The following is a 12,562-nucleotide window of genomic DNA, read 5'->3' on the forward strand; positions in this document are numbered from 1 at the left end:
CCTTCCTTCCTTCCTTCCTTCCTTCCTTCCTCCAACACCTGACATTCATGTCTTGCAATTCTCAAACATCTGATGTTTATTCTATGTGGCTCTTACATTAAGCAAGTTTGCCCACCCCTGGACTAGTATATGGGAGACCTGGGTTCAAATCCCCACAGAAGCTTGCTGGTTGACCTTGGGCCATGCACAGCCTTACCTCCCTCACAGGGTACTTGTGAGGATAAAATGGAGGAGAGGAAAATGACATAATGCACTTTGGGTCTCCAGTGGGGTATAAATGAAATGTCAAGACAGTGTGCGACTGCAGTAAAAAAAGGCCAACGCCATGCTGGGGATTATTTGGAAGGGAATTGAAAACAAATCAGCCAGTATCATAACGCCCCTGTATAAATCGACAGTGCGGCCTCAGTTGGAGTACTGTGTGCAATTCTGGTCACAATATTTACAATATTATGCACGGGAAGTAGAGAAAGAAGTACTTTTCTCCCCCTCTCACAATCCAAGAACTTGTGGGCACTCCATGAAATTGCTGAGCAGTCAGGTTAGAACGGATAAAAGGAATTCCTTCTTCACCCAAAGGCTGATTAACACATGGAATTCACTGCCATAGGAGGTGGTGGCAGCTACAGGCATAGCCAGCTTCAAGAGGGGATTGGATAAACATCTGGAGCAGAGGTTCATCAGTGGCTATTAGCGTATTGTTGGAACTCTCTGTCTGGGGAAAGTGATGCTCTGTATTCTTGGTGCTTGGGAGGCGCAACAGTGTGAGGACCTCTAGACCTCTTGTCCTAGACCACTGATAGACCTCCTGATGGCACCTGGGTTTTTTGGCCACTGTGTGACACAGAGTGTTGGACTGGACAGGCCACTGGCCTGATCCAATATGGCTTCTCTTATGTTCTTATGAGACACAGAGTGTTGGACTGGATGGGCCATTGGCCTGATCCAACGTGGCTTCTCTTATGTTCTTATGTGACACAGAGTGTTGGACTGGATGGGCCACTGGCCTGATCAAACATGGCTTCTCTTATGTTCTTATGTGACACAGAGTGTTGGACTGGATGGGCCATTGGCCTGATCCAACATGGCTTCTCTTATGTTCTTATGTGACACAGAGTGTTGGACTGGAGGGGCCACTGGCCTGATCCAACATGGCTTCTCTTATGTTCTTATGAGACACAGAGTGTTGAACTGGATGGGCCATTGGCCTGATCCAACGTGGTTCCTCTTATGTTCTCAAATGAACCAACAAACAAACAAGCAAACCAAAAAGGTGAAAGTTGCTCTTCGCTACTCACGGATCTTTGCCAAGAAGGACCTCATCAGCCCGAGGCGCTCCTTCTGCCTTTCGAAGAGGAGCTCGCTCCGCGCCTTCCATAGCATGTACTCGTCCGCTTTCGCCATGAGGCCCAATGAGCTCCGTCGCCGGACGAGCCAAGCCTCAGGAGGCTGGTTGGGGCGCCGTGTGTGCATGCCCAAGTAATGGGGCAACATGCGCAGGAAAACCTGGGGAGGTGGGATCAGAGAGAAAATGCCAAAGATGACATGGGGGAGGGGGAACTGGGAGAAAGGAAGGCAACAGGCTGACTCCTGAAGATCTTTCCAAGCGGGCAGCCGTGTTGGTCTGAAGCAGTTGAACCAAGCAGGAGTCAACTTGCACCTTTAAGACCAACCAAGTTTTATTTAGAACGTAAGTTTTCGTGTTGTCTCTAAGCACACTTCATCAGACGAGGGGATCAGGTATTGTGGGCTGAAATACAAGCAGTTGGTTGATTAAGAGTGCAGACTGGTCAGATTAGTAATTCAGGAATTTCTCTCTCCATTCTCTTCTTGAACCTCAAACAACTCCTCACCCACAACGACACAGCATCTCATCTGAGCGTGGACACCGGTACCTGAACTTGCAATAAACCCAGGTGCCAACTTTGCTGCCACATACACCCAGACAACACAATCACTGGGCCTAACAACATTAACTATACCATCTCAGGCTCATTCACTTGTTCCTCTTCCAACGTTATATATGCCATTAAATGCCGACAATGCCCTTCTCTTCTCTACATAGGGCAAACAGGACAAACCCTATGCCAAAGAAGAAATGGACACAAACCTGACATTAGGAATTACAGAACTGAGAAATCTGTGGGAGAACACTTTAACCTTCCAAAGCATTCAATGGGTGACCTCAAGGTAGCTGTTTTACTGCAAAAGAACCTCAAGAACAGAATGGAGAGAGAAATTGCTGAATTACAAATTATGAAGAAACTTGGAACAAACACCTCCCCAGGACTGAACAGGGATATTGGTTTTTTAATCTCATTACATATGCTAAACCGACATTCAGTGAGTATAGCTATACATCCACAGTATTCCAATGTATTTCTCTTTTATAATAGTGTATCAGAATAATGTTTTGTGTTGACATACTTAAATGAAGAACAGGGGCACCTTCTTTTGGGGCTCCTAGAGCTGGGCCCCCTCGTCCAATCCTTTTGACACTTGGAGGGTATTTTGGGGAGAGGCACTGGATGCTATGCTGCAAATTTGATGCCTCTATCTCAAAAAACAGCCCCCCAGAGCCCCAGATATCCACGGATCAATTCTCCATTATATCCTATGACAGGAGTGGGGAACATCTGTCCCGAAGGGCCATTCACGGCCCTGAAGATCACTTGATCTGGCCCCTGGGGATTGCTGGGCTGAGGGTATGTAGTGCTTTTAAAGGTCTGCTAGGGTATGTGGGTGTTTTTAAAGGTTTGCTGAGAGCAGCTGCAGTTTCCTCGTGAAGGGAGGGAGGGAGGGGTGGCAGAGGCGGGGGGGTGGGGGTGGGAGCCAGCAAGGAGCAGTTCAATTTGCACTTGATTAACCCAGATGGTGTGGCCTAATATGCTAATATTAGGGGATGTGGTCTAATATGCTAATGAGTTCCTGTTGGGCTTTTTCTACCAAAAAAACCCCTTGGACCTAGGCATTTGCCATGGTGGTGGGCGGTGGGCCGGGTGTGCGTGTGTGCGTGCCAAATCAGGCTCTCCCCACATGACTTCAAATAGAAAAACAATTCTTTTCATTAATTTTGCCGGCCTGAATCGTTCTCCTTCGACGGAGCACCGTTTAAGTGGATAATTTTGTATGGCCTACAGCAGGCATGTCTAGCTTCGAACAGGTCGTGATCTATTTTTTCCGGACAAAAGCGCTGGTGATCGACCACCGTGAAAATTAAGTTTCAAATTCATTTCGAATTAGATTTTAACCCACCGAAGTTGGGTTCCATCGCGCGCCTCCTCCCCCCTTTTACAATGTACCTTCTTGGCATTTACTGGTAAGCAAAATAAGCAGACCTCTGGATGATGCCAAAATCGCACATGCAGTTCTAAAAGTAAAAATAAGAATTCATCATACTGGCACCAATAATCAAATATCGCCACAGCAAACGATCATCAAAAAAAACCCCAAACGCCTGTCCAGCAAACCATGAGATCAAGTGGGGCTGGTGATCTACCTCTGACCCCTCCATGATCTACTGGTAGATCACAATCTACTTGTTGGTCATACCTGGCTTACAGGTAGGGTTGCCAATCCCCAGGTGGAGGCAGGGGATCCCCCGGTTTGGAGGCCCTCCCCCAGCTTCAGGGTCATCAGAAAGCGGGGGGAGGGGAGGGAAATGTCTGCTGGGAACTCTGTTATTCACTGTAGAGATTTATTCCCATAGAAAATCATGGAGAATTGATCTATGGGTATCTGAGGCTCTGGGGGGGGGGGCGCTGTGTTTTGGGATAGAGGCACCAAATTTTCAGTATAGCATCTAGTGCCTCTCCCCAAAATATCCCCCAAGTTTCAAAACGATTGGACCAGGGGGTCCAATTCTATGAGCCCCAAAAGAAGGTGCCCCTATCCCTATTTCCTATGGAAGGAAGGAATTGAAAAGGTGTGCCGTCCATTTAAATGTGATGGCCAGAACTCCCTTTGGAGTTCAATTATGTTTGTCACAGCCTTGATCTTGGCTCCACCCCCAAAGACTCCTGGCTCCACCCCCCAAAGTCCCCAGATATTTCTTGAATTGGACTTGGCAACCCTACTTACAGGCTCCAGTGAGGCCTGCAGGCTCCAGGGAAGCCTGTGTAGGAGTAGCTACAGGGCCTACATTTCCTCGCATCCTTTCTGTCCCTCTGATTGGTTGGGCAGCACTTTTGGAGGGAAAACTTGCCCAGAGGGGAAAGTCATGAAAAGGCGAAGCTCCACACAGGGTTGTTTTGTCAGGAGAGGCTGAGCTGGAGGCAGGTTGCAGCCCTCCTCCGAGGAAGGGTGAGTTGGTTTGAAATTAGAAGAAGGGAATGCGTAATTAGTTGCGTCAGAACTTCTTTGTACCAACCTTTACTGTTTTCATATTTTATTTATTTGGGATTTATATCCTGCCCTTCCCACGAATGGCTCAGGGCTATTCACTGTTGCTCTAGAACTTTTTGCAAACCCACGACTCCTTTTGGGTTAGGGTTGCCAAGTCCAATTCAAGAAATATCTGGGGACTTTGGGGGCTGAGCCAGGAGACTTTGGGGGTGGAGCCAGGAGACATTGGGGGCGGAGCCAGGAAAAAGGGTGTGACAAGCATAATTGAACTCCAAGGGAGTTCTGGCCATCACATTTAAAGGGATGGCACACCTTTTAAAATGCCTTTCTTCCATAGGAAATAATGGATAGGGGCACCATCTTTTGGGGCTCATAGAATTGGACCCCCTGGTCCAACCGTTTTGAAATTTGGGGGGTATTTTGGGGAGAGGCACTAGATGTTATACTAAACATTTGGTGCCTCTACCTCAAAAAATAGCCCCCCCAGAGCCCCCAATACCCGTGGATTAATTCCCCATTATTCCCTATGGGAATCATTCTCCATAGGGAATAATAGCGTGCCCAGTAGACATTTCCCTCCCCCCCCCCACGCTTTCTAAAGCATGGGGAGGGCCTCCAAACCAAGGAATCCCCTGCCCCCTCCCTCTCTCTCACACACAAATACTTACTGGGTCTTGTTCCTGCAGAACTTTACTCACTCTGAAAATGAAAGCAAAAGAAAGGGAGGGGCCATTCTCTCAGGAAACTGTTACTGACTCTTTCCCATGAAGCCCTTCCTGTTTCCTGCTTCCTGCTCAGCCTTCAAGGCACACATTTTAAAAACTGTTTGCAGGTTTCTAAACCTGCAGGAGCTCTCAAACTACAGGATGACTGTGGGGGCGGGGCTTCCCCCACCGGCCAGCTGGCTGGGGAGAAGCCTGTCAAAACGGGGGATCCCCCGCTGGGACCTGGGGATTGGGAAGCCTATTTTGTGTACGAGCTCACAGGAGCAGAGCTCCGGAACCTCGAACTAGGCTTCCCAAACCTCCCGCTCTGGCGGGAGACTTCTGGGTTCGCAACCTCATCTCCCGCTCTGCAAAACTCTGGAAGCGAGGGTGGGGGGGAGGGGGGGAGAACATACCTTTAGGCTTCATGTTGTAGAGCTCCTGAGCTGTTTGCAAAATGTCTGACCCTTTAAGGCTGGGCAGGAAGCAGAAAGGGCTTCTGAGAACAGCCCCTCCCTTTCTTTTGCTTTCGTTTTCACAGGAAGTAGAGTTGTCCGGAGGAAGATCTGGTAAGTGTGTGTGTGTGAGAGGGAGGGGGCAGGGGATTCCCTAGTTTGGAGGCCCTCCCCCCCCTTTAGAAAGCGTGGGGGGGAGGGAAATGTCTACTAGGCACTCTATTATTCCCTATGGAGAACAATTCCCATAGGGAATAATAGGAAATTGATCCATGGGTATTGGGGGCTCTGGGGGGCTATTTTTTGAGGTAGAGGCACCAAATTTTTAGTACCTCTCCCCAAAATACCCCCCAAGTTTCAAAACGATTGGACCAGAGGGTCCAATTCTATGAGCCCCAAAATATGGTGTCCTTATCCTTAATTATTTCCTATGGAAGAAAGGCATTTTAAAAGGTGTGCTGTCTCTTTAAATGTGATGGCAAGAACTCCCTTGGAGTTCAATTATGCTTGTCACATCCTTGTTCTTGGCTCCACCCCCAATGTCTCCTGGCTCCACCCCCAAAGTCTCCTGGCTCCACCCCCAAAGTCCCCAGATTTTTCTTTAATTGGACTTGGGAACCCTACCTCGAACTGTTATTGTGAACCTCTAAATTTTATTGTGCTTTTTCTTTCTTAACTCTCCCCTCCCCCCCCACCCCCATACTGGCTTCTGGGCTCCATTGTTCAAACCCCCTGGTGAGAATTTGGCTGAGCTCTTAAGATTTGGCAAACTTTCTAATATTTTCCCCCACAAAAATGGGAAAACAACCAAAACATATCAAGCAGACAGATCAAAGTCTCCATCATAGGGGTGCCAAGTTCTCTTCATCCCGGAGCGGGGGACATTCACGCAACGACGTAACCCAAAAGTGATGTCATTGCGCCGGGGCGCGCAGCCAATCTAGGCGTTTCTGGGGGAAAAAACTATGGTTTCCCCGGACGCTGTAGCTGTTTGGAAGAAACTATGCTACCTATTGTACCATAGAGTTTCCCCTCCCAAATGGCTAGAGCTTCTGGGAAAACCATAGTGTTTCCCTGGAAATGCCTAGAGCGGCCACTGTGTGCTGTCGCCTGCACAATGATGTCACTTCCGGGTGACATCGCGCCAGCTGTATAGGGGGAGGTTTCCCCCGACGGACCGGGGACTTCATCATGCCGGTGTGGCCACATAGGAGACAGTAATTTAAAAAGTATGAGGGGAGTAAGATGGTACAATGGTAGTAGTTTGGAGGGAAAACTTGCCCAGAGGGGTGGAGCGTGGGAGGAAACAATAAAAGGCCCCGCTAGAGAGGGAGGGTTGTTCTCACTGGGAATGCTAAGCTAGAGAGCGGTCGGCTGGGTGCTCTCGGCCCTCCCAGACAGACCCTTACCCTGGGCTTTTTTTTAAAACCGAGAAAGCCCAGCAGGAACTCATTTGCATATTAGGCCACCCCCCCGACCCCCTGTGTTTTTGTGCATTCTTGCTCAAAAAAAGCCCTGTCCTTACCAGAGTGGTATTGTAACAAAAGGAAAAACTGTCTTGAAGGAACAACTGTTAATACAATTCTCGGCTTGCCACTCTATATTTTTGAAACAATGCATTATCAGTGTTATTAACAAAAAAAAATTAGACGCCAGATTTTAACAATAATTGGCAAAATTACAGTAGAGGGTGGATGTTACATCAACAGCAGCGATGGATTGCCTAGGTAACGATCCATTTCCTTCATCATCTTCAGGCTGCAGTACACTAGATAAAGCCTTGAATTCAATAATTCAGGGGTGGCCAATGGTAGCTCTCCTGATGTTTTTTTGCCTACAACTCCCATCAGCCCCAGCCAGCATGGCCAATGGCTGGGGCTGATGGGAGTTGTAGGCAAAAAACATCAGGAGAGCTACCGTTGGCCACCCCTGCAATAATTGAATACCCAGTATTTCCTTCAAATTTATGTTTAGGACACGCTCCAGCTTTTACAATTGTTGTATAGACAGTTGCAGCTGGAGCCTCAGAGAGCAACAGTCTTCCATTAGGAGTTACCAGGGGTGAAATTCTAGCAGGAGCTCCTTTGCATATTAGGCCACACCCCCTGATGTAGCCAATCCTCCCAAGAGCTTACAAAAAAGAGCCTTGTACGCTCTTGGAGGACTGGCTACATCAGGGGTGTGTGGCCTAAAATGCAAAGGAGCTCCAGCTAGAATTCCAGCGCCGGAGGTAACCCTTTGTCAGATTCAAAATGTCTATGTGGTTTAGGGCTAATTTTTGTAGCAGGAACGCCTTTGCATATTAGGCCACACACCCCTGATGGAGCCAATCCTCCAAGAGCTTACAAGGCTCTTCGTACAGGGCCTACTGTAAGCTCCAAGAGGATTGGCTACAACAGGGAGGTGTGGCCTAATATGCAAAGGCAGGGGTGGAATTCTAGCAGGAGCTCCTTTACGTATTAGGCCACACACCCCTGATGTAGCCAATCTTCCAAGAGCTTACAGGGCTCTTCGTACAGGGCTTACTGTAAGCTCCACGAGGACTGTCTACATCGGGGTGTGTGGCCTAATATGCAAAGGAGTTCCTGCTACAAAAAAACCCCTGCTGTGGTGGCAGCCAGTAGAAGACCTTCCCTGGTCCCCTGCTTTCGAGAGGGGGGTGGGACTGATCGCTGTATCCTGGAGATCAGTTGTAATTCCAGGAGATCTCAAGAGATCAGAAAAGCCAGGCCTTTGGGGTGGTTGCCCCCCTCCCCGGTTGCCCCTTTCCCTTCTCCTTTGGCCTTCCTTGAGAACTTTTCACCCCGTCTCCCAAACCTGTTTTCCATTATTTTGGTCTGCTGTTCTTTTCAGGAAGCACAGCTGTTGGGGTTGATTAACATTCTGAGTGCTACTAAACTGCAAAGGCCCCGGGTGCCTGTCTGTAGAGAGGAGATAGAGAAATATTTAAAACAAGGATTTTTTTTTTTTTTTAACAAATACCTGCCGGACGCGCTCTGACATGGAGTGGGTGTTGGGAGTCCTCAGAGACACGTTGAGTACAATAACGGCGTTCACGACTATGGCGATGGTGACCACTAGAAGGAAGGTTAAGTACCTGCGGGGAGAAGAAGGAAGCGTCCATCCCAGCTAGGGTTGCCAGCTACAGGCTGGGAAATACCTGAAGGTGTTGATGATGGAGCCAAAAAAGGGTGGGATTTCAGTAGGGTTGCCAGGTCCGACTCAAGAAATATCTGGCGACTTTGGGGGAGGAGCCAGGAGACTTTGGGGGAGGAGCCAGGAGACATTGGGGGTGTGGCCAGGAGCAAGAGTGTGATAAGCATCATTGAACTCCAAAGGGAATTCTCGCCATCGCGTTTCAAGGGACCGCACTCCTTTTAAATGCCTTCTCTCCGTTTGGAATAATGGACAGGGGCACCTTCTTTTGGGGCTCATAGGATTGGACCCCCTGGTCCAATTTTTTTTTTGAAACTTGGAGGGTGTTTTGAGGAGAGGCTCAGGATGCTACACTGAAAATCTGGTGCCTCTACCTCAAAAAACAGCCCTCCCAATCCCAGATACCCAGGGATCAATTATCCATTATACTCTATGGAACTCGGTCTCCATAAAGTATAATGGAGTGCCCAGCAGACATTTCCCTCCCCCTCACCGCTTTCTGATGACCCTGAAGCAGGGAGAGGGCCTCCAAACCAGGAGATCCCCTGCCTCCACCTCCATCCCTAGCTGAATAGCACCCAGTGGTCCATCTAGTCCAGCATCCTGTCTCTGGAGGGCCAACAACAGGGCATAAGGAGGCTGAGACCTTCATAAGAACATTAGAAGAGCTCTGCTGGATCAGACCAGTGAGGGTCCATCTAGTCCAGCATCCTGTCTCACACAGTAGCCAACCAGTTCCTCTGGAGGGCCAACAACAGGGCAGAGAGAGTAAGGCCTTCATAAGGACATCAGAAGAGCCCTGCTGGATCAGACCAGTGAGGGTCCATCTAGTCCAGCATTGTGTCTCATACAGTGGCCAACCAGATCCTCGGGATGGCCAACAACGGGGTATAGAGACCAACAGCTTTCTAATAACTCAAGAGCCCTGCTGGATCCAACCAGTGGTCTACCTAGTCCATTTGATAGAGGTTAACAAGATTGTGCATGGGATAGAGAAGGTAGAGAAGGAAGTGCTTTTCTCCCTTTCTCACAATACGAGAACTCATGAGCATTCAATGAAATTGCCGAGCAGAACGGATAAAAGGAAGTACTTCTTCACCCAAAGGGTGATTAACATGTCAAATTCACTGCCACAGGAAGTGGTGGCAACTACAAGCATAGACAGCTTCAAGAGGGAATTGGATAAGCATATGGAGCAGAGGTCCATCAGTGGCTATTAGCCACAGCCTATTGTTGGAACTTGGTCTGGGGCAAGTGATGCTCTGTATTCGGTGTTTGGGAGGGGCACAGTGGGAGGGCTTCTAGTGCCCTGACCCCGCTGATGGACCTCGTGATGGCACCTGGTTTTTCTGGCCACTGTATGACACAGAGTGTTGGCCTGGATGGCCATTGGCCTGATCCAGCATGGCTTCTCTTATGTTCTTATGTGACACAGAGTGTTGGACTGGAGGAGCCATTGGCCTGATCCAACATGGCTTCTCTTCTGTTCTTATGTGACACAGAGTGTTGGACTGGATGGGCCACTGGCCTGATCCAACATGGCTTCTCTTATGTTCTCATGTGACACAGAGTGTTGTACTGGGTGGGCCATTGGCCTGATCCAACATGGCTTCTCTTATGTTCTTATGTGACACAGAGTGTTGGACTGGATGGGCCACTGGCCTGATCCAACATGGCTTCTCTTATGTTCTTATGTGACACAGAGTGTTGTACTGGGTGGGCCATTGGCCTGATCCAACATGGCTTCTCTTATGTTCTTATGTGACCCAGAGTGTTGGACTGGATGGGCCACTGGCCTGATCCAACATGGCTTCTCTTATGTTCTTATGTGACACAGAGTGTTGTACTGGGTGGGCCATTGGCCTGATCCAACATGGCTTCTCTTATGTTCTTATGTGACCCAGAGTGTTGGATGGGATGGGCCACTGGCCGGATCCAACATGGCTTCTCTTATGTGACACAGAGTGTTGTACTGGGTGGGCCATTGGCCTGATCCAACATGGCTTCTCTTATGTGACACAGAGTGTTGGATGGGATGGGCCACTGGCCGGATCCAACATGGCTTCTCTTATGTTCTTATGTGACACAGAGTGTTTGGACTGGATGGGCCATTGGCCTGATCCAACATGGCTTCTCTTATGTTCTTATGTGACACAGAGTGTTGGACTGGATGGGCCATTGGCCTGATCCAACATGGCTTCTCTTATGTTCTTATGTGACACAGAGTGTTGGCCTGGATGGGCCATTGGCCTGATCCAAAATGGCTTCTCTTATGTTCTTATGTGACACAGAGGGTTGGACTGGATGGGCCACTGGCCTGATCCAACATGGCTTCTCTTACGTTCTTAGTCCAGCATCCTGTCTCACACAAAGGCCAACCAGTTCTTCTGGAAGGCCAAGCACAGGGCCTTCCCCTAATGTTTCCTTCCTGGAACTGGGATTCAGAATTTTGCTGCCTCTTAATATGGAAGTCCCATTTAGGTTCCATGGCTAGTAGCCACTGATAGATCTCTCCTTCACAAATCTGTCTAATCCTCTTTTAAAGCTGTCTGTGCCTGCGGCCATCACTACATTCTCTGGCAGTGAATTCCACATAGGTGTAATTCCAGGAGAACTCCGGGTCCCACCTGGAGGTTGGCATCCTTCCACAGGTGCATAGATGAATGGCAGCAGGGCTCTTTTTCTAGCAGGAGCTCCTCTGCATATCAGGCCATGCCCCCCCCCTGATGTAGCCAATCGTCCAAGCGCTTAGAGGGCTCTTAGTGCAGGGCCTACTGTAAGCTCCAGGAGGATTGGCTACGTCGGGGGCGTGGCCTGATATGCAGAGGAGCTCCTGCTAGAAAAAAAGCCCTGAATGGCGGGCAAACGTGCAAATACAAACGGTTGATCTTATTGTGGCTTGGCTTTCCATTTCAGGAGGCGTCAGGCAATAAACCTCACAATTTGTCAGCCATCCAGCAGTGTCCCACGTTAAATGCCATTCTAGCTCTCTCTCTCTCTCTCTCTCAGACATAAAACCCAGCTCCGTCAACTATCAGATACTTTAAGGTTCCAATCCCCTCGCATGCTGGCTGTTAAATTCTGACAAATACTGTTTCGTTGCCAACTATGAAACCGAATGAAGGCCGAATCCCGCTTTGGGACAGCCAACAGTGTCCGATAGCAAACAAACAACTGCCAACTGTCTAACTAATAGCTTAGCCATGACATGCACGTCTTTAGCGAATTCTTTCAAACAGCCGTTCTTGGATATCAAACGGCACAGGATGTCAAAGACCGTCGCCAGATAGTCCAAGAATATTTAGCTAATACATCAGCAGACAATGGCTACGTTTTCAATAAGAACATAAGAGAAGCCATGTTAGATCAGGCCAATGGCCCATCCAGTCCAACACTCTGTGTCACACAGTGGCAAAATTTTTTATATATATATATATATATATATATATATATATATATATATATACACACACACACACACACACTGTGGCTAATAGCCACTGATGGACCTCTGCTCCATATTTTTATCTAAACCCCTCTTGAAGGTGGCTATGCTTGTGGCCGCCACCACCTCCTGTGGCAGTGAATTCCACATGTTAATCACCCTTTGGGTGAAGAAGTACTTCCTTTTATCCGTTTTAACCTGTCTGCTCAGCAATTTCATCGAATGCCCATGAATTCTTGTATTGTGAGAAAGGGAGAAAAGTACTTCTTTCTCTACTTTCTCCATCCCATGCATTATCTTGTAAACCTCTATCATGTCACCCCGCAGTCAACGTTTCTTCAAGCTAAAGAGTCCCAAGCGTTTCAACCTTTCTTCATAGGGAAAGTGTTCCAGCCCTTTAATCATTCTAGTTGCCCTTTTCTGCACTTTCTCCAATGCTATAATAAACCTTTTGATGT

The 12,562-nt window shown here is 48.4% G+C and overlaps 1 protein-coding gene across 1 annotated transcript in view; it reads right to left on the bottom strand.

Annotated features, from left to right (window-relative positions):
- LOC132573424 (acetylcholine receptor subunit gamma-like) overlaps nucleotides 1-12,562 on the bottom strand; it is a 42,180-nt gene that overhangs the window by 3,291 nt on the left and 26,327 nt on the right. Inside the window, exons 9-10 of the mRNA XM_060240923.1 lie at nucleotides 8,486-8,600; nucleotides 1,299-1,506 (exon numbers count right to left, since the gene is read on the bottom strand). Of these exons, the coding sequence (XP_060096906.1) occupies nucleotides 1,299-1,506; nucleotides 8,486-8,600 (323 nt within the window). The remainder of the gene's footprint in view (nucleotides 1-1,298; nucleotides 1,507-8,485; nucleotides 8,601-12,562) is intronic.

This window comes from Heteronotia binoei, chromosome 6, assembly GCF_032191835.1.
Source record: "Heteronotia binoei isolate CCM8104 ecotype False Entrance Well chromosome 6, APGP_CSIRO_Hbin_v1, whole genome shotgun sequence".
NCBI lineage: Eukaryota > Metazoa > Chordata > Lepidosauria > Squamata > Gekkonidae > Heteronotia > Heteronotia binoei.